The following is a 24399-nucleotide window of genomic DNA, read 5'->3' on the forward strand; positions in this document are numbered from 1 at the left end:
ACTAGCCAATCGCCCACCCACCGCTATCCACTTGCCAGCCGCCGCCTCCCACCGTTCGCCGTCTTCTGCCGACGGTTGCCGTGGGCCGCCGTCTGTCGATCACCGTCTCCCGCTGTCGGTCGCCCTCCTCCCGTCGCTGATCGCCTCCCGCCGTCGGTCATTGCCCGTCTCCTGCTGCTGCCCGACGCCGGCCGCCTCCAGTTGCCATCCTCCGCACTGACCGCGTTGCCGTCCGCCGCCGCCTCCCCCCACCATTCGCTGTTCGCTGCCACTGTCCGCCCTCCTCCCGCCACCGTCCCCCTCCCGCTGCCGCCCCCCTCCCGCCGCCAACCGTCACTTGCCTTTCGCCGCCGCCTGACGTCGGTAGCCTCCAGCCGCCGCCTGACGTTGGCCGCCTTGAGTCGCTGTCTTCCGCATTGGCTGCATCGCCATTTGGCGCCGCCTCCCCCTGCCATCCGTCGCCCACCAATCGCTGCCACCGTCTGCTGCTTGCCGTCCGTCGCCGCCGTCCGCCCACCGTCCACTTGCCGATCACTCGAGAGGGAGAATTTTTGTGCCGTTATCAAATAAATTTTTGTTTCGGGAACAAAAATATTGTATCGTTATCAAATGTGTTTTTTGCTTAGAAACTCGTCTATGAACAGAAATAAAAATGACCAGAAATTGATTTTTGAAATAGAATGATTGTCATTCGTAGTTTAAGATGTCCCATGGTGACTCTGAATCGAACCAAATGATTTGGATCGAATCATGATTCGATTGCTATGTGTACTTGTGTAGGATCAGACGAAGAGAAGTCATAATCCGGCAGGATCAGAAGCTTGCAGGAAATTTATGATGTTGCAGGGTCTTCGAAAGCTCAAATTTTCCATTTCAACATCACTTTGCCGATCATCAGGCTTCTTCCACAAAGCGGTTAGAAAGAGAACTGCTTCGATGACCAAAAGTTTGAGGAGATTCTGAATTTTTCATGAGGTGCTACTTTTCTGTCTAATTGGAGTTGCCCCTACGCCCTGTAATGCTATGCTTCTGGTACTACAAATTCTTTGTAAAAGCTCTCGCGTTTTCCCAAGATTTTAACGATGGTACTGGCATTTGTCGAAAGAACATTTGCGTTCCCTCAATTCGATGATTTGTTTAAGAACGTCTTGGACTTATGCCGAGTGTGAAGGTTTTATAGAATTGAAGGAGAGTAATCTGTTATCTATGAAATTGACTTCCGCCTACAACTTCAAAGCATACTTCATTTAAAGGCGACCACATGGTTTAAAGAAACTTCATCAATGTCACCTGTTATCAATTCTCATCATTCAGGACAAAATATATGAAGGCCACCTTTATGCTCCTCTGCCTGAACATTCAATCGCCAGTTCGAGCCTAATCACCCCATAAAAACTAACTAATTACATAGTATCCACAAAAAATCTCGTCAACTCATCAATATGTATCATAATCAGCATCATGGAGTAAGCACCTACATTATACTGGCGCAAAACAGCCACATTCTTGTCCCAACTCCGGAGCATAACCCTACAAGCCAACTTTCATTTTGTATACCTAGCAGAACATGAATACAATCAAAATAAACCTTAAAATGGATATATAACCATCACAATTACAACTATAATCTCCATGTAACTCTGAAAACTTGAGGGGACTTGTCAACCTTTGTAAATTATGTGCAAATTGTTAACAAAGCGCAATGGACAAGCATTGATTGTTAACAAACCGCAAAATCTGAATAAAAAGCTCCTAAACTTGATCAGATTCACTGCTGCATAACGAACCTTTAAGTCATACTCATTGAACAACAACAATTTCCTGAGAACCTCTGAACAATAAAATCAATTAATGGCAACAAAAGGTGATTGACAATCCTCAAAACGGCCACAGGAAAAACATGAGCAAAGGCAAACACGCAACAATATCAACTTCAGCTGGAAGAACTGAAACTACTCTAGACAGAAGTAAGTGACCTTGTGAAATGAGACAAAGAAGTAATAGAGGCAACCTCATTATTAAACACTCCAGGACTTAAGACAATGAAAAAAATCATTGCAGCAAATTGAAATCTTATTCCCATCCATCTGAAAAGAAAAAGGTCCGACGATCAACATATGATTGTAATCTCTACAGTCATGGACTGTACAATATTTCAGATCTAAAATAATCATAGAGTGCATAAGGAACCTATACTTGGGAAAAATTGATGCAATGCTCCCAATTACCAGCACATACAGTTCAGAATGCCCTGCAAAAGAATGCTCCATCCTGCTGAATTCTGGACGGTACAGGACTCAGTTCCTTTTCTATGATGATACCAATTGAATGAGCGTAGATACAATCGAATTTAAGGATCACGGGGACGCAAAGTCAATGTCGAGATCAATTATCAGTTTTGCAAACTAGCATTGGCATATAGAATTCACCAGGAACTCCTTTTCGACCCTTTATAGTAATTAACATACCACTTCACAAACTTCTTCAAACCTGTCTCCAAGTCAGTGGTAGGCTTATATCCAAGCTCACGCTGAGCCAAACTTATGTTTGCATGTGTATATTTCACATCCCCGTTCCTCGGCAAAGGCAGGAACTTCTTCTTAGCCTTAACCTTCAAAAGCTTTTCCAGTATGCTCACGAGCTTCGTCACAGGCACCGGAGATGTATTCCCCAAATTGAAAATGCGGAACTGCGCGGACCCCTTCTTCTTCCCACCGCTCCCGGTACTTTTCTTGGCAGTATCCAGGGCAGATACACAACCCTTCACAATATCATCAATGTAGGTAAAATCCCTAGCAACAGATACATGATGAGGCCCTTCATATATTGTAATCTCCTTCCCTTTCAAGATATCCTCTGAGAAAAAGAAGTATGCCATGTCCGGCCTACCCCACGGTCCATACACGGTGAAAAACCGCAATCCAGTGATAGATAACCCATGAATATGATTATAAGTGTGCGCGATTTCCTCGCCAGCCTTCTTTGTGGCAGCATACAGACTCGCAGGCTGATCCGTCCGGTCCTTCTCCGAAAAGGGCACCTTGGAATTGAGCCCGTAGACTGAACTCGACGAAGCCCACACGATTGCCGGCTGCGGATTCGCAGATTTGCACACCTCCAGAAGGTTCACAAACCCCGCGATGTTGCTATGCACATAGGATGCGGGGTTCTGCATCGCATAGCGCACCCCGGCCTGCGCCGCAAGATGCATTACATGAGTGAACGGCACCACATCGAACAACTTATTCAGAAGCTCCCTATCATTGATATCTCCTTCGACGACGAAAACCCCTGCTTGATCCAGCATCTCCTGCCTGGCCCTCTTGAGCCTGGTGTCGTAGTATTCATTGAAATTATCAAGCCCGATGACACCGTCCCCGCGTCGCTTGAGGGCGAGCGAGACGTGGGTGCCCACGAACCCCGCCGCCCCGGTAACCAAGACCGTGAAGCCGGACCGCGACCTGACCCGGGCCGACGTCCGGATCCGCTTCTCCCAGCGCGACCCGCCCCACGAGCCGAGGGACCGCCTCGGCGGCGGGGACGAGGAGGGAGGGGAGAGGAAGAAGAAGAACACGAGGAGGGCCAGGAAGAGGGCCAGCCAGAGCGTGAGTTTGGACACGGAGGAGTGGAACCTCAGACGGTGGATGTAGGTCAACGGCTTGTCGGACTTGAACTTACCCGGGGAGGATGGTACATTGTCCAGGTGGGAGAGCGAGTTCGTCTTCAACTGTGACATTTCACGGATGCTTGCCCCCACCCAGAAGGAAAAAAATTCACAAATCAATCAAGAACAAACCGATCTCCGTTGTAGGGGGCAAAATCTACGGTTAGGGTTTGGTGGCGATCTTGATGGCGAAGAAACCCACTTACCGCCGGTGAGAAAAGCATGGATTTTTCCGGTTGCTCCGGCGATTCCTGGCAAAAGGGTGTGAAGAAAAGGCGCTCCTGTTCACACCTGGATCGTTTTTCTGAGGACTTCCTAGGGTTCTATATGGTGGGTCTGCGATCAAAATCCACGGGTTTGATGAGCAGGAGGAAAGTCTGTGACCAAAAAAACAAATCTTGGGAAGAGAGAGAGAGAGAGAGAGAGAGAGAGAGAGAGAGAGGAGAGAGAATGAAAGTAGAATACCAAGAACACGCTGAGGAAAAAAGGAAACTAAAAAACACCCCACAAACAGCAGCACAGTACACAGAGAAAGAAGAGAGAGATTTTGAGAAATTCTTGCAAGTGTTTGGAAATTTCTGATCTGGTGTTTGACACCGGAGAAGTAGATTTCGGGTTGATCTCATTTTAAATGAGTTTCCTTTCTAAGATCTCGTTTTTAATTCTGTGCTGCCATTTCAAAAATAATAATAATAAGATAATTTTTATCGTCAAGCTATTTTTTTAACACATTATACGAGAAAGTCCAATTGCTGAAAAGTCCCGAATTTTTTTTTACCTAATTCATCGATGGACACGCGTTAACAAAATTCGTTTCTCTACGCTTTCTCCGATTATAAAAATACGGATGGTGGCATGCACAATTCTACCCATCTCACACGGCTCTAGTTAAATAGACATTATTATTTAAACGAAGCATTGGAGTTTGCTGAATATTGGGTCAAATGAAAATGATCGATCTGATATTCATAATATGATCTAGGATATGGTCTTCTTGATTCTCTCTCACTGTTGCTTGACCGGATAGTTAAAAGAATCCAATCCAGGCTGAAAAATGATCCTATATTCCTATTCTGAGCAGTTGCATCCAACTAGCTACAGCTCATGCTAGATAATTGCAATTTTTTTTTATTTTTTTTTATGAACTTTCTTGTAGGTCCAATACTCTGCTCTACAGATGTAAAGCCTGGGACCTTGCGGTGGAAATTCACCTGTTGCTAGTTGAGGGCTACGGATTTCAATGTGGTCCCGGAAATAAGATGAAAAACATGTTTTTGATCTACACGGCTTTTTCCGTATTTAGTAGAGAACTCTGACGAAATGAAAAATCGGTTACTTCCGAGATTTTACAACATGTCATTTTGGGAAAAAGCGTCAAAAAATCCTAAACTTATTGCATGGTGCCAATTTAGTCGTAAACCTTTTGTTTTTGTGTCAATTCAGTCATTCCGACTAAATTTGGCCGGATATTGCTGATGTGGACACCGACCGACCAACGTGGTACTGCTGGCGATAATGTGGACAACCTTTAATAATATTTTAAGATTTTTTTAATTTTTTTTTTTGCTTCCTTCGGCAACTGGCTGGAGGCTAGGGCTGGCCATCGGCGAGGCGAAGTCGAGCTGAGCCCGGCCGCTGGCGATGGCAAAGTCGAGCCTTGCCCTCGCCAGTGGCTGGGAGATTGCAGCCTTCGACCTCATGGCCTCGCGGTGGGCTGGCAAGGGTCGAGTGTCGCCGGCCATGGGTGAGGCTCGACCTCGCCAGATTCGGCGAGGTTGTGCCTTGCCCAGTCACTGGAGAGGGTGAGCCTCGCCAGAGGCCGGGGACTGGCGGGAGGAAGAAGAAAGGAAAAGCAAAAAAAAAAAATCTAAAAATAAATAAATAAATTCTAAAAATATTAAAATATTATTAAAAGTTATCTACGTTATCATCGGCGGTGCCACGTAGGCCGACCGATGTCTACGTCAATAATACCTGGCCAAAATTAGTCGGAATGACTGAATTGATATAAAAACAAAAGGTTTAGAATTGACTTAGCACAAAAAAAGGTTTAAAGCTAAATTGGCACTAATACAATAGGTTTATGACTTTTTTAATACTCTTACCTGTTATTTTGTACAGCATGTATGCAAATACTGTCACATGTGCGAAAAATTATACCGCGTGAAAGGTATATCAGACGGCGTATTGATGCTATGTTTTGCATAAGTGAAGCTATTCGTTAACAATTTCCAAATATGCATCGGGAACAGAATCATGTAACGTAATGGTTGACTCCAGATCATTAAATTACGACTTTTTTGATTTGTACGCATCACATATGTATGATTATATTTCGAACAGAAAAGAAAAAAAAAGGCTATGCAGATGACCATGACAGCAAAAGTAGTGATGAAGAACCAAGTCTTTCAAGAGACAGAAGCAAGAAAGGTTGAGCTGTGAAAGAGAAACTTGCGATGATGGCAAGATGTGTGAAAGATAGACTTTGTGATGAAGGCAAGAATATTTAACAAAGCTAAAAGCTCGCCAAGCGAAAGTAACCTCGTTCTAACTTAAGCCACACTCACCACATTCACGTTGACTTCACATTAGCACTCACCAAACCAAGCCCCACCAAATGCCATTTTCCAAAAAGCCATCATGAGAATTAGAGCTGAAGAAATGTGTGCATTCTATATGGCTAAGTAACATGTTCTTGGGTCCAATGAATGCATTCAAGAGATGTTTCCTTACTTTGTCCTTCATTGATAGTACTTAGTGAAGGGCATTACTTTCAATTGCAGTCTTTTTATATATCCGGGGACACGAGCTCATCGACCCGGTTGCCTAGAGACTAGTAGGTCACCTTTCAAGGCCCATGAACTAAATAAGTTCGGGTTTTTGACCTTTGCATACGACCTTAACCTAAGACATTTTGCAGGTAATTTGTGAGATTTGAATGTACGACCTAGAATTCTTGAGTTGAAAATCCTCCAATGCCCCCAATCAATTACGCCAACCTCGAAGGTTAATATATAGTCTTTTGGTCTATTCATTTATACATCACAAAAGTTGAACCGAAAAACAGTTTGATACAATTGTGTGTTGCTCGTATCTTAGTCATGCTCCATATATACTCAACTAAATTCATGTCAAATTAACGAATACAACTACATATCAAATTGAGATTTAAATAAGAGTTAGAAAGTTAATGAATACTATACAAAGAATGTGTTTGTTTAGGCTCCACTTGACTGGATTAACAGAGGCTTTGGTGTTCGCTTGGCTCGTGTGCTCTTAGTCAAGCACCTCACTCGCCCCCAATGACTTGCTATTTAGGTTGACTCCGTCAAGTTCCCAACATTGATCTCTTCATCGTATTAACATGGTCATGGGGGAAAATTACCAAAAAGTTTTGAACATATTATAATTGTGCCAATTTAGTCATAAACCTTTTTTTTTTGGCTAATTGAGTCCTAAACCTTTTTATTTGTGCCAATTCAGTCTATCCGATCAAATTTGACCGGAAATTACTGACATGGGCACTAGCCGTCCTACGTGGCACGACCGGTGCTAACGTGGATAATTTTTAGTATTTTAAATTATTTCCGAATTCTTTTAGTTCTTTTTTTCTTTTCTTTTCTTCTCTTTTTCTTTTCTTCCCCAAACTCGGGGTCACCGGTCCCTCGCCAGCCGACCCTTACTAGCCACAAGTGAGGACCGGGACTCCCTAGCCAGCAACCCTCGTTGGTCCCAAGTGGAGGGAAAATAACAAAAACTATAGAAATGAAAAGAAAAATAAAATAAAATTATAAATTCAATTAAAAAATTTATTAAAATATTATCATAAAATGTCTACATTAGCGCCAGTTACGCCACGTAAGACAGTTGACATCCATGTTAGTGATTTCTGGCCAAAATTGGCCGGATGGACTGAATTGGGTTTAGGACTCAATTGAAAAAAAAAAGTTTAGGACTGAATTTGCACAATTACAATATATTTAAGATTTTTTTGGAACTTTTTCCGGTCATGGGGTTACATTGATGGTGACGTTGTTGGCCAAATATCATCTTTTGGTCCAATGTGATTTTGCCTACATAGGTCCAATTTCATCTTTAGGCTGAAGAATTTCCTTGGGCCATATGGGCTAAATAATTGAAGAAGACATAATTAACAGGCCAATGATTGGGCTCTGCAAGAATGTCCAAACTTTGGTATACAAAGCTCGGCTTTTGGATGAGTCCATTTACATTTACACCATGTTTGTTTGGGCCACTTGGAAATTAAAGCTGCTTCATGAGTTTTCTTTCTTGACATTCTCGTACTGTCGAAATGCCTGTTTTTATATTTTATTTTCTTGTTTGTAGCGGATGCAAGATTGAGACTTTTCTTTCGGAGTAATTTATTGCTCCCTTATGCTACATTTGGTGATCGATCATGATAAAAAACAGGATTCGATAAATTTTACTATATTTGGTGTTTGATTACTACTATCCAAGACAGGATAAGGCTGAATGAAAATGAGATACAATCTGGATTAAAAAAATAACAGTGGGGGTATAATAAAGCTGAATATGAGTTTACATGTTCATGGTATCAAAGCTATAGAATAGCTGGTCGCCACGTGAATACCACCCCCCAATAGCTTATCATCATCGTCTTTGACCAATGCGTAGCTCTACTCACCTCCGACCACCACTGGTTGTCATTGCTGGCCAACCGATCATGTTTCCCAATCGGAGCTTCTCAATTGGCATCTCCACCTTTCGTCCAAATCTAGTGTGATGGTGGAGCTTTCATTCATCGTCCCTTTTTTTTTTTTCACAACTTGTGCGTTCTTTGTTACATATTCACTTCACCTGCGAGGAATAGTTTCAACTTTTTCACAGTCTCTCACTCGATTGCGCATCGTCCTCATGGGAATCGAAGAAATCGAGCGACGCATTCCATCTTTTGCTTCGATCCACCAATGGAAGTACGAAATGTCCGTGAGCTTCAGAGGTGAGGACATAAAAAAGACATTTGTAGTCGACTTTTTCCATGTGCTAGGGATCTACTATTTCCAGGACAATGACAAAATGGAGGCCAAGATTTTCATTGAGTCGAAAGTTGCTTGATGCGATTCGCTACTCTACGGTTTCCCTAGACGTGTTCACCGCCAACTACGCTGACTTGCGGTGATGCTTGAATGTGCTGGTGGAGATCCTGGACCACAATGGGAGGTTCAGAGATCATTTTGTGCCGCCCAAGGCCGAAGACACCATCAAAGGCGATCACAAGACCGCAAGGGTCGCAATGTCGAGGATCGAGACGGGACTTGACTGTGCGATGATAGGGGACACAACGAAGAAGTCCATACCATCAAACACGGCCTTAAGGTGGCTACTCGCATATGCTGACTCGTTTCCCTTTTGCTGGCCAAATCATCTATAGGGTCAGGTTTTGGTACATTAATCTTAGAAAGGAGAAATCATGTTTGGATTAAAAAATAATTATGTATTGAATACAAGGTATATGTCATGTTGGTCTAAAAAATCATTTAAGATGTCATAGAAGTAATTTCGTCATTCATTGGTCGCTATACTTCCTTCTTAAAAAGTTGAATACTGCAGATTGTATAGTCAAATCATTACGATGTCATCCGACAATATCATGGGTGAATCATCATGGCATCATTGAAACTTTTAAATACTAACTCAATCGTGTTGAATTTAAAAAATCATTTGAGACGTCGCGTGTTAATATCATGCATCGAATATACTATTTCATAGATATAATTCTACAAGTATATGACGTGATTAACTTCATCATTCATTTCGATGATCGAGTGCCTATAGTTCCTTCCAAGAGATTGGATATTGCAGATTGTGTAGTCAAATCATTTAAGACGTTATATGTAAAAATCATGCATTGACTACGCATCAAGTGGTGAAACATCATGGCATCACTAGAATTTTTAAGTACCAACTTGATCATGCGATGACATGTTTAATTAGAAAAATCATTTAAGACGTCATGTGTGAATGTCATGCATTGAGTGTACACATCTTAGTTGGCGTGATCATAGGAATTTATAAGGTGATTAATTTCGTAATCCAATTCGCGGATTGATCACCTATAGCTCCCTATAAAAAGATTGAATATTGCGGAATGTATAGTCAAAATATTTAAGAGTCCCTGTGAATAAGCATGCATCGCATACGCATCAATTGGTGAAACATCAAGGTGTCATTGTAATTTTACAAATACCAACTTGATCATGCTTAGCGATGACATGTTGAATAGCCATTGCATATTATAACACCATGGAGTTAATTACTCGGCAGTCGATAGCAAACAAATTGGTATTTTTCTAAGGAACGTGATGGAATCTTAATTGTTGTCCTGTGTGAAAGAATGGGAAAATTTACTAAAAAAATCCTAAACCTATTGCATTTTTGTTAATTTAGTCTTAAATCCTTTAATTGTCCCAATTGAGTCATAAACCTTTTCACGTTATGCCAATTGAGCCCATCCGGTCAATTTTGAACGAAAATTGCTGACATTGATGCTGTCCGACCTACATGGCATGGCCAGAATAGACGGCTAATATTGATGTGGACATTGTTAATAATAGTTTAATAATTTTTTGAAATTTTTATAATTCCTTTTCTTTCCTATTTATTTTCTTTAGAATGAGGGTTGATAGGGTGTCGTAGCCCTCACTAGCTCTGGGCGAGGGCAGCCACTCCCTTGCTGGCCACTAGGCGAGGGCTTGATGCCCTTGTCAGCCACAACGTTGAGGCTTGGAAAAGAGCCACGACGAGGGCTTGGGCGAGAGCCACAACGCCCACGCTGGCCAAAGTGAGGGCATGCGAGCCCTCTCCAGATTTGGTCCAGGCCGGGGCTTGGCAGTCGTTGTTGGCATGGGTGAGGGTCGCTGGCCCTCACTCCAAAAAACAAAAATAAAGTAAAAAAAGGAAAAAATCATAAAATTCAAAAAATTATTAAAATGTTATTAAAAATGTTAATGTCAGTGCCGGCCGTACCACGTAAAACACTTAACATCCACATCAGCAATTTTCAGCCAAAATTGACCATATGGACTCAATTGGCAAAACGTGAAAATGTTTAAGATTCAATTGGCATAATTAAAAAGGTTTATGACTGAATTGGTAAAAATGCAATAGGTTAATGATTTTTTTTATTATATTCCCATGAAAGAAAAGGACCGTTTTTCTCCCTGCACGCACGAATGCCCTATCACTCTATATAAATGTGTTTTTCCATCAACATACTTTTTCATCACTAGTCTCTTTATTATACATTAGAAACAGATGTTCCAAATGGAGACACAACATCTTTATTACCACATCGGCGCTATAGCATCTGTTAATATAGTTGAGGGGAGAGCCAGTAATAACAATATAGATAGTAATTTTATAGATTTCACACTAATTCCGCCATAACGCTAATAATTTGAATGATACACTCTCGTGCAAAGCTATGAATAGCGCGTGACAATATGTTTGAATAATGCTAGCGCACTAAGAACTTACTAAAACATAAAAAGATAAGTATAATGGAAGACATAACATTTATCATGAAAGTACAATGAAGTCTTAAAACTTCAAAAAGTGCAATCAAGTCCTAAAACTTGTCAAATTGATATAATCAAGTCCTTCAATTAATTAATGTTTATGGGTTTTAGGAATTGATAGCATCAACTCGACAAGTTTAGGACTTCATTATACTTTTTTAAAAGTTTTAGGATGCAACTGCACTTTTGTGATAAGTTTTAGGACTTGATTGCACTTTTTGAAAATTTTTAGGACTCAATTGCACTTTGTAATAAATTTTAAGACTTTCCGTATACTTATCTCAAACATAAATTTTAACTGAATTAATTTATTAGAAATGCCAATGCTATGCACTATTTGCATTGGTCAATTTATTAGAAATTCCACTGACAGTACGATTTTTATGTCAATTTGGAGGAATCCCTTTCCACGTTTTCCCCACAAATGTCACATGCACACTGTACGACCTTATATGAGAAGACAACATATGATATTCATACGTTAACCAACCAATTTTACAGAAGAAGGCATCACTCCACGTGATTCCTGGTTTTGTAACTAGAATAATCACATAAATTTGGATCCTAATCCTACCAAATTATTCCTTTACAATGAGATGCAAGTTAGGTACCCTTTGAGTGGCAATAGCAATGAGTGGAGTGGCCTTCTCAAGAACCATCCCAAACTTCTCTTCGCAATCCAACTCCATACCCGGTGGCAATCTCCACTCGAACAAATGCAGGAACGTAGCCAATACATACATCAGCATCCTCTCCCCCAGTTGGAGCCCGGCACACACCCGCCGACCCGACCCGAACGGCATGTAGTGCAAATTCCGTCCTGAGTATTCTAACTCGAAGGCCTCTCCTCCCACGGAGAACCTCTCGGGCCGGAACTTGGACGGGTCGGGCCAGAATTGCGGGTCCCGATGCATGGCCCACACGTTCAAGAAGACTGTAGTGCCTTCGGGTATGGTGTATCCGCCCACCGTGCAGGTTTGGCTCGGGCTGCGCGGCAACAGCAGGGGACCTGCGGGGTGCAGTCTCAGAGTTTCCTTCACTACCACATGCAGGTAATTTAACTTGTGGATGTGGGACTCCTCGACCATGTTGTTCGGCCCGACAATGTCGTCGAGCTCTTTCTGGACTTTGAGAAGGACTTCCGGGTGTAGTAGCAGCTCGGTCATTGTCCATTCCACCATGGTATATGTGGTGTCGGTACCACCCAAAAAGATGTCCTAGTAAAAAATCATGAAAAAGTTAGCATGAGAGCTATTTCTAAATATCTTTGCATGGATAGAGAGGACACATCAAAAGGCAAATTGAAGGCATGGATCTCCCCTTTCTCTTGGGTAAAATCATTCGGTTCTCCTCATATATGGACACTCTAGGACAATGACTGTTCTTATGACACATCTTTTTTTCTCAATCGCATCAAATGTTTGTACTTCCAAGGGAACTTCCGGAGGTGAGCCAGCTACTCTCCTAGATTGTTTAACAAAAAACTTGTCCTAATGCATATCGTTTTTTAACAATTTCCCTCGTAATGGGACCAAATAACTAAACTAAACTTTGCCTCCAATGATTTTGAATATTTTAGGTCCATGTATCGTACCTATAGTAAAGATGCCTTTGGTATTCATATATATTTTACTCAAAGGAAAAATGTTGATTTTGAGGAAATGGAGAGAAAATTACCATAAGCAAAGCCTTCATTTGTTCTGGGGAAATTGAGCTCCCAGTTTCTTCATTTTTATACTCCAAAAGAATCTGCAAGAAGTCCCTCTTCTCACATCCTTTATCTGCTCTTACTTCTTCCAAACTCATGTGTTGATTGATGACAAAGTCAAATATCCTCCCAATCCAAGCCACCACCTCCTTTATCTCTCTCTCCACTCCTTGCACATCAAACCTCGCAATCAGCGGAAAGAAATCCGACACGTTAGGCTTCGCCATTAGAACGGTGAACCGTGCCACCGCCTCCCGGAACTCTGCCCCGATGCGCGCCGCCTCCTCCTCCCCGAGTGTCCCACCCCAGAACATGCATGTTATCATGTTGAACACCGTATGGAACGCCACTTCCCCGATTTTAACCGGCAGTCCCGTCCTACAGCACAAATCTCTTGCGCTCTTCATGACTTCTCTCCTTCTGTGTGAGCAAAAGGCGTTGAGATTTGCTGCACTTTGCATCTCGTGCACGAACAACCGGCGAAGCATCCGCCACTGGGGCCCGAGAGGTGCAAAGGCGATGTCTTTCCCTCCATAGGAGAAGGCCAACGAGGCCTTTCTAGGGTTGCGGTTGGCGAACACGACATCGAGGTCGCGTACTATCTCTTTGGCTATGGTTGGAGAGCTTACAATAACAAAGAGTTTGGCACCCAACGAGAGCTTATATATCGGGCCATACTCTCGGGCGAGTTCCATGAAGAACTTGTGGAGGTTGCGCCCAAGAAATGGGAGGTAACCGACCACGGGGAGACCTCTTGGACCGGGCGGAAGGCGGGACTTGCCTTTCCGGAAGATTGTGAGTAATTTTTGGAGCCAAAATAGGCATGATAAGGTCAGTATAGAATAGAGGAAAACTGATGATAAATGTTCCTCTCTAGGGTTTGGCAATAGCATAGAGACATGACAAATCAAAGTCATGATGAATTCGTATCCGACCCGTGTTAGAAGCTTGGACTTGGAGAGGACACCGACTACGTGTGCGTAATGCGTAGAAGCCTCGAAAGCACTACTAAACAGCATGTGTATGCAAAGAGTGCCATTGTTCTTATATAGTACCAAAGTGTATGTCTGTTGCCTTACTTGTTGGTACTTATCTGCTGTTATTGATTATACAAAAGAGTGCTAGCTGTCCTGTATAGTAGTGTATGTATGTTGGTCAAATAATGCTCACAAGAATTGCTTGTCAATTTTTTGTCGTTATTACAAACAAATTATAAAAGCATTTTTGTGGATCTATTACTTTTATCTTATTTTTTTTTCCACTCTTACTTAAACATACAGGTGTATAAAAAAAGTCCCTGAAAGAGTTGGTACTTATCTACTATCTCAAAGAGAGAGAATATACAAAGAGTGCTAGAACCGAAGTTTATGTATCTCAAGGACCGCAATCCTCGCTTGTCGCCAGCCACCGCCAAGGCCCCGGTGACTGTCGGAGGGAAGAAGATGAACAGTAGAGAGGAGAGAAAATAGAAAAAAAAAGGAAAAAGAAAAGTAAAGGAAAAAAAAGAAAGAAGAAAGAAAATTAAAACAAAAAACTACAAAACTTTCATTTGAGATAGTTCACGTTAGCCACCATCCCTGCCACGTAGGACGGCCGGCGCTGACTAGACCGTCATGTCAGAAATTTCTTGCCTAAGACTATATTGAAAAATCATAAAAAAAATTTAAGACTATATTAGTCAAATAAAAAAGTTAAGGTCGACCTTTTTCGTAGTCTCTCACTCAATTATGCATTATCCTAGTGGGAATTGAAGATAACGAGCGACACATTCTTTCTTCTACTTCGATTCATCAACGGAAGTATGACATGTCCGCGAGCTTCAAACACGAGGACATAAGGAAGACCTTTGCGGCCGAACTCTTCCATGCGCTAGGGATCTACTATTTCCAGGACAATGACAAAGTGGAAACCATGATTTTCATCAAGCCCAAGTTGCTCAACGCAATTCGCTACTTTACAGTTTCCCTCAACATGTTCACCACCAACTACACCAACTCGAGTGATGCTTGAACGAGCTAGTGGAGATTAGGAGTAATCGGTTCCAAGAATCGCCCATGAAGGGCCGGTTCCACAAACTAGGAACCGAGAATCGTCCATTGGTTACTGGACCCACTTGAGAATTGGACCACTGATTCGGTCCGGCTATCAAGTGGGTCCATAGAACCGGCTGTGTCCTGAGTTGTCTCAATATTCAAAGTTCTCGGATTGTTGTTTCCATTACCTTTTTCAACACTTTGGCACGAGTGGCTTGACAGGTTATTTGTCGGAGATATAGATGTCGATCGCATTCACGTATTGTACATGACTTTGGGTGTGTTTAATGCGAAGCCCAAATTCACAAATCTCTGATCATCTTAAAAATGTGAAAGTGGTCTATGATTTAGAGTGCCACGATTTGACTAAGTCAGGGAAAATGAAAATGAGAGAGCTAAGGGTTGATTCAGTGGGCAATTGATACATTACCCAACTTGAATAGTTAAAACAGACAAATATCTTTTCTGTTCGACAAAAAGACCATCACAACTCTTAACATATCATCGATCGACTCTGATATTGGAAGAGAAGAGCAGGGTTCAATGGATTGATCTCAAAGAAGCACGACAGTTCTCGTTGAGCTAAAATCATATGTATATCTTAGGTAATTGCCTCCGAAGAACTGGCGCACCCAGCATACTTATTCAAGGTAAGAGCCTCTAAACATAAAATAAATAGGGTTAATACCACGAAAAACCCTAAACTGGTACACTTGTGACACATTTACCCCAAACTATTTTTTTGACTATAAAAAACCCCAAACTGGTACACCTGTGACAATTTTACCCTGAACATACCACAAAAAACCCCAAACTGGTATACATGTGACAATTTTACCCCGAACTAATTTTTAATATTATTTTTTTTAATTTTTTGAATTTTTCTTTTTTCTTTTCTTTTCTTTTCCTTCACCTTCAACCTCTGACCGGCGAGGGCCGCCCTCGCCGGCGTCGGGCTGCCCTCGCCTGCGTCGAGCGAGGGTCGTCCTCGCTTGCCCAGGGCGAGGCTGTCCTCGCCCTACTCGGGCGAGGGCGGCCTCGCCCGACGGCGAGGGTCGCCCTCGCCCAGATCCGGCCTCGGGCGAGGGTGGCCCGGACGCCGGCGGGCGGCCTCGCCCGATACTACCGCGAGGTCGCCCTCGCCGGATCTAGCGAGGGCGACCTTCGCTGCATCGGGCGAGGGTCTCCCTTGCCCTGGGCGGGCGAGGACGGTCCTCGCCCGATGCCGGCGAGGTGGCCCTCGCCCGACGCAGGCGAGGGTCGCCCTCGCCAGATCCAGCGAGGGCCGCCCTCGCCGACGCCGACGAGGGCTGCCCTCGCCGGCCTGCCTGGTCCGGTGACCGGCCGAGTTTGAAAATGAAAAAAGAAAAGAAAAGAATAAAAATAAAAAAAATTCGAAAAAAATACAAAAAATAATATTAAAATTTTAATTTAGGGTAAAATTATCACATATGTACCAGTTTGGGATTTTTTGTGGTAAGTTCAGGGTAAAATTGTCACAGGTGTACCAGTTTAGGGTTTTTGGTGGTCAAAACAATAATTTAGGGTAAAATTGTCACAGGTGTACCAGTTTGGGGTTTTTTATGGTCAAAAAAATAGTTTTGGGTAAATGTGTCACAAGTGTACCAGTTTAGGGTTTTTCGTGGTATTAACCCAAATAAATATTATATAAAGGTTCGAGTGGTTCGAGTGAACAAGTCCACACTTGGGCAAGGAAGCGCCTGCATTGGCCGGTTCGGTTTGGTTCGGGCAATTTCCAATCCAGTCCGGTTCTTTTGCTCACCCCTAATGGAGATCCTAGACCACAACACGAGGTTCAAAGATCATTTGGTGCTGCCCATGGTTGAGGACACCATTTGAGGTGATCGCAAGGCCGCTGGGGATTCAATGTTAATAATCTAGACAGGATAGAGGTGCTATCAGACTTTGTGATGATAGGGGGCACGATGAAAATGTCCAAATTATCAAACAAAGCCTTAGGGTGCTTACTCGTATATGCTGGATTGTTTTCCTTTGATGGCCAAATCATGTGTAGGTACGTATTGAATACATGATATATGTCTTGTTAATTTAAAATATCATTTAAGATGTCATGTGTGAATATAATGCATCGAATATACAACTTTATAGAAATGATTATAGAAGGATATAGGTGATTAATTTTATGATTCATTGATCGCCAATAGTTCCTTCTAAAAGAATTGAAAATTGCAGATTGTATAGTCAAATTATTATGACATCATGTGTGAATAATGCATTTATTACTAGGTGAACCATCATGGCATCATTGGAATTTTTATATACCAACTCGATCATGTTGAATTTAAGAAATCATTTGAGATGTCATGTGTAATTTCATGCATCAAATGTGCAACTAACATAGAAGTAATTCTACAAGGATATAAAAGGTGATTTTAACTTATTCATTCATTTCAGTGACCGACTGCCTATAGTTCCTTTCAAGAGATTGGCTATTGCATATCGTATAGTCAAATCATTTAAGACGTCATATGTGAATAATATCATGAATCGATTACGCATCAAGTGATGAACCATCACGGGCATCATTAGAATTTTTAAGTACCAACTTGATCATGTGCCACCCGACAGCACGATTTTTTATGTCGATGTGGGGAATCCCTTTCGATGTTTTCCCCGCAATGTCACATGAACAATGTCTGAACTTATATAAGGAGACAACATATGATATTCGTATATTAACCAACTAATTTTACAGAAGACATCATCACTCCACGTGATTCCTGGTTTTGTAACTAGAATAATCACATAAATTTGGATCCTAATCCTACCAAATTATTCCTTTACAATGAGATGCAAGTTAGGTACCCTTTGAGTGGCAATAGCAATGAGTGGAGTGGCCTTCTCAAGAACCATCCCAAACTTCTCGTCGCAATCCAACTCCATACCGCCGGTGGCAATCTCCACTCGAACAAATGCAGGAACGTAGCCAATACATACATTAGCATCCTCTCCCCCAGTTGGAGCCCCACACACACGTGCCGCCCCGACCCGAACGGTATGTAGCGCAAATCCCCTCCCGAGTATTGCGACTCAGAAGCGTCTCCCCCCACGGAGAACCTCTCAGGCCTGAACTCGGACGGGTTGGACCAGAACCGCGGGTCTCGATGCATGGCCCACACGTTCAAGAAGACTTTAGTGCCTTGGGGTATGGTGTATCTGCCCACTGTGCAGGTTCGGCTCGGGCTGCACGGCAACAGAAGCGGAGCTGCAGGGTGCAGTCTCAGAGCTTCTTTCACTACCAAATGCAAGTATGGTAACTTGTGGATATGGGACTCCTCGACCATGTTGTTCAGCCCGACAATGTCGTGGAGCTCTTTCTGGACGTTGAGAAGGACCTGTGGGTGTAGTAGCAGCTCGGACATTGTCCATTCGAACATGGTCGACGTGGTATCGGCACCTCCAATAACGATGTCCTAGTAAAAATGACATGGTAAAAGAAATTAGCATGAGTGCTAGTTCTTGGGGAAATTTTGAACTGAGAAAATGGATAGAAAATTACCATAAGCAAAGCCTTGATTTGTTCTGGCGTTATTGATCTCCCAGTTTCTTCTTCTTTATACTCCAAAAGAAATTGCAAGAAGTCCCTCCTCTCGCATCCTTTGCCTCCTCCTAATTCTTCCGAACTCATGCGTTGACGTATGACAAAGTTGAAGATCCTCTCAATCCAAGCCCCCACCTCCTTCATCTCTCTCTCCACTCCTTGCACGTCAAACCTAGCAATCATCGGAAAGAAATCCGAAACATTAGGCTTCCCCAATAGAGCGGTAAGCTGTGCCACCGCCTCCCGAAACTCCTCCCCGATGCGCGCCGCCTGCTCCTCCCCGAGTGTCCCGCCCCAGAACATGCATGTTATCATGTTGATCACTGTCCGGAACCCCACTTCCCTGACTTTAACCGGCAGTCCCACCCTAACGCACAAATCTCTTGCGCTCTTCACGACTTCTCTCCTTCTGTGCAAGCGAAAGGCATCGAGATTTGCCGTGCTTTGCATCTCACACACGAACAACTGCCACATCATTTGCCACTGGGGACCATGAGGCGCGAAGGCGATATCCTTCCCTCCATAGGAGAAGACCAACGAGGCCTTGCTAGGATTGCGGTTGGCGAACACGATGTCGTGGTCACGTAGTATCTCTTTGACTAAGATTGGAGAGCTTACAATAACATAGAGTTTGGTGCCGATCGAGAGCTTACAAATCGGGCCGTACTCTTGGGCAAGTTCCATGAAGAACTTGTGGAGGTTGTGCCCTAGAAATGGGAGGTAACCAACGACCGGGAGACCTCTCGGACCGGGCGGTAGGCGGGACTTGCCTTTCTGGAAGATTGCGAGTAACCTTTGGAGCCAAAATAGGCATGATAAGGTTAGCATCGAATAGAGTGTTGAGGAAAATCCTAATGAATTTTGAAACTGACAAAATTTTCTATGTTTATTTTGTGAATCTGACATGCATTCCATTCCAGGTGAATATATTCTGGAAGTTCAGAAGGAAATATCAGACTTTACAAGTTCTCAGAATGAGGAGTTCAGATTCAGAATGAGAAGCTCAGACTTAATCATAAAAAGTCATTCAGATTTTTTTTTGTCTTCAAAGAACTTCAGACCCTATGAGAAATAGGTTTCATATCTTATTAAAAGAACCCCACTAATCTAAGTTCTGAAAGATACGCAGACGCAGAAGTTATGCAGACGCAGATGCAGAAATTATGCAAACGCAGACGCAGAAGTAAAACTCATTCAGAACGAAACACAACAGCTAGTGATCTGGCATGGATTTCACAAAAGGAAAGTTTTGATTGTCTCAATCTAAAGTTATAATTGATTGACAATCAAACATTATAACAAGTATGCATTACAACGGATAAAGCTCTACTTATGGAAACCAAGATTCTGATTGTATGGGTGACCAGAATCAGCGGGATTTAGATTTTGTCAGCAAACGGCTACTCAATCCATTTTATACAAATCTATCCAAGATGAAAATTGGAAGATGATCCTCTGAAGACTGTCCAACGGCTAGTTTGGAAGTGGAGGAGTATAAAAGGAGATCAACGAGGACCAAAATGAACAAGAACGAAATCGAGAATCAACAAGTCCAAAGTTTGAGCACACTCCGATCATTTCTCTTGTTTTTCTTGAGCAAAACACTAAGATCTTGAGGGATACTTTATAAGAGTGATTGTGTGAGATAGAGAGTCCTATCATACATAAGAGTACTGTTACTCAGAATCTGTAATTCCTCTTGATTACATAGTGAAATCCAACCAGTAAGTTGTCAGCGTGGGAGAGTGGACGTATGCTTGCTATAAGCCGAATCACTATAAACTTGCGTGCAGTTTTTCTATCCCTTATTTCTTGCTTTACATACTGCACACCAATAGCACTGTCTATATAAACTATTTTGAATATGAATTTTATTCAGACTCTACTGTGATCAATCATTTCCGCTATAAATTGATCAAAATTGTTTAAAATCACCTATTCATCCCCCTCTAGGTGATCCTTGCTAGCTACATCAATTGGTATCAGAGCTAGGTTGCTCGTTTATTGAAGTGTATTATTTTTTAGCTAACGATCTATATGGCTAGCTTGAGTGCTCCAGGTCTCATTGAAGGACAAAACAACAACAGATCACCATATTTCGATGGCAAGAAATATAGTGTCCGGAAGAACAAGATGAAAGCATTCATCAAGTCAATTGATCACATGCAATGGGATCATATCATCAGAGGAGTCAAACCAAAATCCTGTGCACCAAAATCTGATTCAAAAGAAAAGATAGCAGGAAGCGCACCAGCAGATCCTCCATTATCTCAAACTGAGATATAAAAAAAGAGAAGCGTTAGATTCAAAAGCAATTTATTCGTTCTATTGTGCTTTAGTACCTATTGAATATAAGAAAATTGCTTCTTGTGAATCAGCTAAGGATATCTGGGATACTCTTTACACTACATATGAAGGAACAGATGGAGCCAAGGAAACTCAGATCAATCTATTGCTTGGTCAATATGAATCCTTCATAATGAAGTCTAGAGAATCAGTTGCTGATATGTATGACAGATTTGCTGACATAGTAAACGGTATTGCATATCAAAGACAACCAGTCTCAGATGCGATGAAAGTCAACAAACATTTGAGAGGACTGTCAAAGCAGTGGGACAATATCAAAACATCACTTCGAGAGACTCAAAGGATCATGCCTCTATCAGTGAATGAGCTAATCGGAACTCTTCAATTATATGAGATTGAACAACTGAATGAGGAGAATGAATCCAAAGATAAAAAGTCAATTGCGTTAAAATCTAATATTGATTCTGATGATGCAGATTCTGAAGATGAAGATGTTGACGATGAAGAACTGGCTCTCTTTATAAAGAAGTACAAGAAGATGAAAAAGAAAGGAAGAAACTTCAAAGGGAAGAAGCCTTTTGAGAAAAAGAAGACTCTCGTTGAAACAGAAAAGTCAAAGGAAGTAATCTGTTTCCAGTGCAGGAAACGTGGACATATCAAGCCAAATTGTCCACTTCTGAAAAAGAAAAAGAGCAAATTTGAGAAAGCAAAGAAAGCCTTAAAAGCATAAACCTGGAGTGATACAGAGTGTGAAGACAGTAATGAAGATATCTCAAACTTTTGTCTGATGGCCAAGTCAGACTCAGACTCAGATTCAGATTCTGATGCTGGAGTCGAAATTGAGGTAAAGTATCCTGAAATTCCAATTGAAGTGTCAAATTACATTGATGAATTATGCTTTGAATTGAAGGCTGCTCTTAAAAGAATCTCTCAATTAAAAAAGGAAAATTCATTACTGAGGCAACATGATGTTTCACAAAAAGATAAAATCGATTTCCTTCAAAAAGAATTCCATCAAGTCAAAGAAAATCGAGATTTACTTTCCAAAGAAAATGCTATTTTGAAAAAGGAATTTTCAGAAATTACTTCCAAATTTTCAAAAGGTTCAGAAACGTTGAAGCATATTCTTTCTATATAAATTCCTTACTATAACAAATCTTGTCTCGGATTTATGAAGGAAAGTGACAATTTAATTGATTTTCCAAAAGTCAAGGAGAGATTAAGGCAAAGACCTCCGAGACAAGTTTATAAAAATCATTTCAAAAGGAACTTTGTCAAACCTGTTGGCCGAAGTGCACTCAAGTGCTCAAAATATGGAGATCTACAGCACTTTGAGAATGAATGTCCTAAGGTTTATAGACCAATTCGAAGAGACTTTGTTAAGATAACCTATACTAATTCTCAAGGACCCAAACAAATTTGGGTACCAAAAAAAACTTGAGTGCTTGTGATTTTTTGCAAGTTATCACAAAGAGAAAAAGGAAGTGGTACCTGGACAGTGGATGTTCCAGACACATGACAGGAGATCCAAGCATGTTCGTTAAACTACAAAGCCTAAATAGTGAAAAAGTTTCCTTTGGAGGAAATAACAAAGGAAAGATAGTTGGTAAAGGAACAGTTGAAATTGGAGGACTCACAATCAATGATGTGTCATTGGTAAAAGGACTTAACTAGAACTTGATAAGCATAAGCCAACTATCCGACACAGGCTTTAGAATCAACTTTCAAGAAAATACATGCTCAGGAAAAAGCAAAGATTCTTCTCAAACATTCACAGGAAAAAGACATAGCAATATTTATCTTCTAGATGTCAATCCTAACTCCACACATTGCTTAATCTCAATCAAAGAGGATGAAGATCTATGGCACAGAAGATTATGGCATATTGGTATGAAAGAAATCTCAAAAATCTTAAACAAGAAATTGGTTCGAGGTCTGCCAGATTTGAAGTACAAGAAAACAGAGTTATGCAATGCCTGCACTCTAGGAAAACAAGTAAGAAGCTCTTTTAAGTCTATACATCATGTTTCCACTAATCGTGCTTTGCAGCTTCTACATATGGATCTATTTGGACCAACCAGAACACAAAGTATTGGTGGTAAGAAATATTGTTTAGTTATTGTTGATGACTTCACAAGATTTACATGGGTGTTCTTTTTTGCTCATAAAAATGAAGCATTTCCATATTTTTCAAGATTTGCAAAAAGAGTTCAGAATGAAAAGGGTTATACTATTTCCAGCATTAAAACTAATCATGGGGGAGAAATTGAAAATCAAAGTTTTTCAAATTTCTATGAAGAAAATGGCTTTCAACACAATTTTTCTACTCCTTATACACTAGAACAAAATGGTGTTGTGGAAAGGAAAAATCGTTCTTTACAAGAAATGGCAAGAACTCTTTTGATTGAAAGCAAGATTCCTTTTCATTTTTGGGCAGAAGCAGTTTTTACAGCTTGTTATATTATTAACAAATTTTTTCTTAGGTCCATTCTTGACAAAACCCCTTATGAGCTTTGCAAAGGTAGAAAACCCAGTATTTCATATTTTCGTGTATTTGGTTGTAAATGCTTTATACTCAAAAATCCAAATGATCGCTCTAGAAAGTTTGATGAGAAAGCAGATGAAGTATTTTTCCTTGGATACTCCAATACAAGCAAAGCATATAGAGTTTTTAACAGAAACTCTCAGACTGTGGAAGAAATAATGAACGTGAGATTTGATGAAAATGTTCAGACTCAAAAAGATGAATCTGAACTATCTCACAATATTCAAGAGATGTCTAAAGTTCAACAAGAATCCTCAAAGACCAGTGAAACAGATGAAGAAATAAAGGAAGATTCATTCATCACATAACCAGAATCATCAGAATCTGATAATACTCAGAAGGATAGATTCAACAGAAACTGAAAACATTAATCCAGTCATCCAAAGAACCTCATCATTGGAGAAATAGAAGATGGCATCAAGACTAGATCTAAACACAAGGAAAACATCAGCAACTTGGCATTGATATCAGAGATAGAACCAAAAGGAATTGATGAAGCATTATCAGATGAAAGCTGGATCGAAGCTATGCAGGAGGAACTTCAGCAGTTCAGAATCAATAAAATATGGGAACTTGTGTCAAGACCCAAAAATCATCCTGTAATTGGAACAAGATGGGTATTCAGAAACAAATTGGATGACAAAGGGAAAGTCATAAGAAACAAAGCAAGGCTTGTAGCAAAAGGCTACTCACAAGAAGAAGGCATAGATTATGATGAAACCTATGTATCGGTTGCCAGGTTAGAAGCCATTAGGCTACTTTTAGCTTATGCTTGTTTCCATAACTTTAAATTATTTCAGATTGACGTGAAAAGTGCTTTCTTGAATGGCTATATCAAAGAAGAAGTATATGTGGAACAACCACCTGGTTTTGAAGAACCAAGGAAGACTTATCATGTTTACAAACTCAAAAATGCCCTTTATGGTCTAAAACAAGCACCTCGTGCTTGGTATGAGAGGTTAAGTAACTTCCTTCTGCAAAATGACTTCACAAAAGGTAA

General features: G+C 41.3%; 3 protein-coding genes across 3 annotated transcripts; all 3 read right to left on the reverse strand.

Annotated features, from left to right (window-relative positions):
* Positions 1–2055: 2055 nt before the first annotated feature.
* Positions 2056–4122, reverse strand: LOC115686511 (UDP-glucuronate 4-epimerase 3-like). The gene has a single exon (XM_030611840.2). The coding sequence runs from the start codon at positions 3734–3736 to the stop codon at positions 2426–2428; it is 1311 nt and encodes a 436-aa protein (XP_030467700.2). The 5' UTR covers positions 3737–4122; the 3' UTR covers positions 2056–2425.
* A 7597-nt stretch (positions 4123–11719) lies between these two features.
* Positions 11720–13950, reverse strand: LOC115668787 (labd-13Z-ene-9,15,16-triol synthase, chloroplastic-like). The gene is made up of 2 exons (XM_056304365.1): positions 12901–13950; positions 11720–12440 (listed from the first exon to the last, which is right to left on the reverse strand). Exons 1-2 carry the CDS (start codon positions 13948–13950, stop codon positions 11802–11804), a joined length of 1689 nt encoding a protein of 562 aa, XP_056160340.1. The 3' UTR covers positions 11720–11801.
* Positions 13951–17786: 3836 nt separating this feature from the next.
* Positions 17787–19378, reverse strand: LOC115686476 (cytochrome P450 71AU50-like). Its single transcript, XM_056304635.1, has 2 exons — positions 18506–19378; positions 17787–18419 (listed from the first exon to the last, which is right to left on the reverse strand). Exons 1-2 carry the CDS (start codon positions 19373–19375, stop codon positions 17787–17789), a joined length of 1503 nt encoding a protein of 500 aa, XP_056160610.1. The 5' UTR covers positions 19376–19378.
* Positions 19379–24399: the final 5021 nt, after the last annotated feature.

The sequence above is a fragment of the Syzygium oleosum genome, unplaced genomic scaffold (genome assembly GCF_021117445.2).
Source record: "Syzygium oleosum isolate NSW1041296 unplaced genomic scaffold, Sole_v2.1 Sole_v2.32, whole genome shotgun sequence".
NCBI classification, from domain to species: domain Eukaryota; kingdom Viridiplantae; phylum Streptophyta; class Magnoliopsida; order Myrtales; family Myrtaceae; genus Syzygium; species Syzygium oleosum.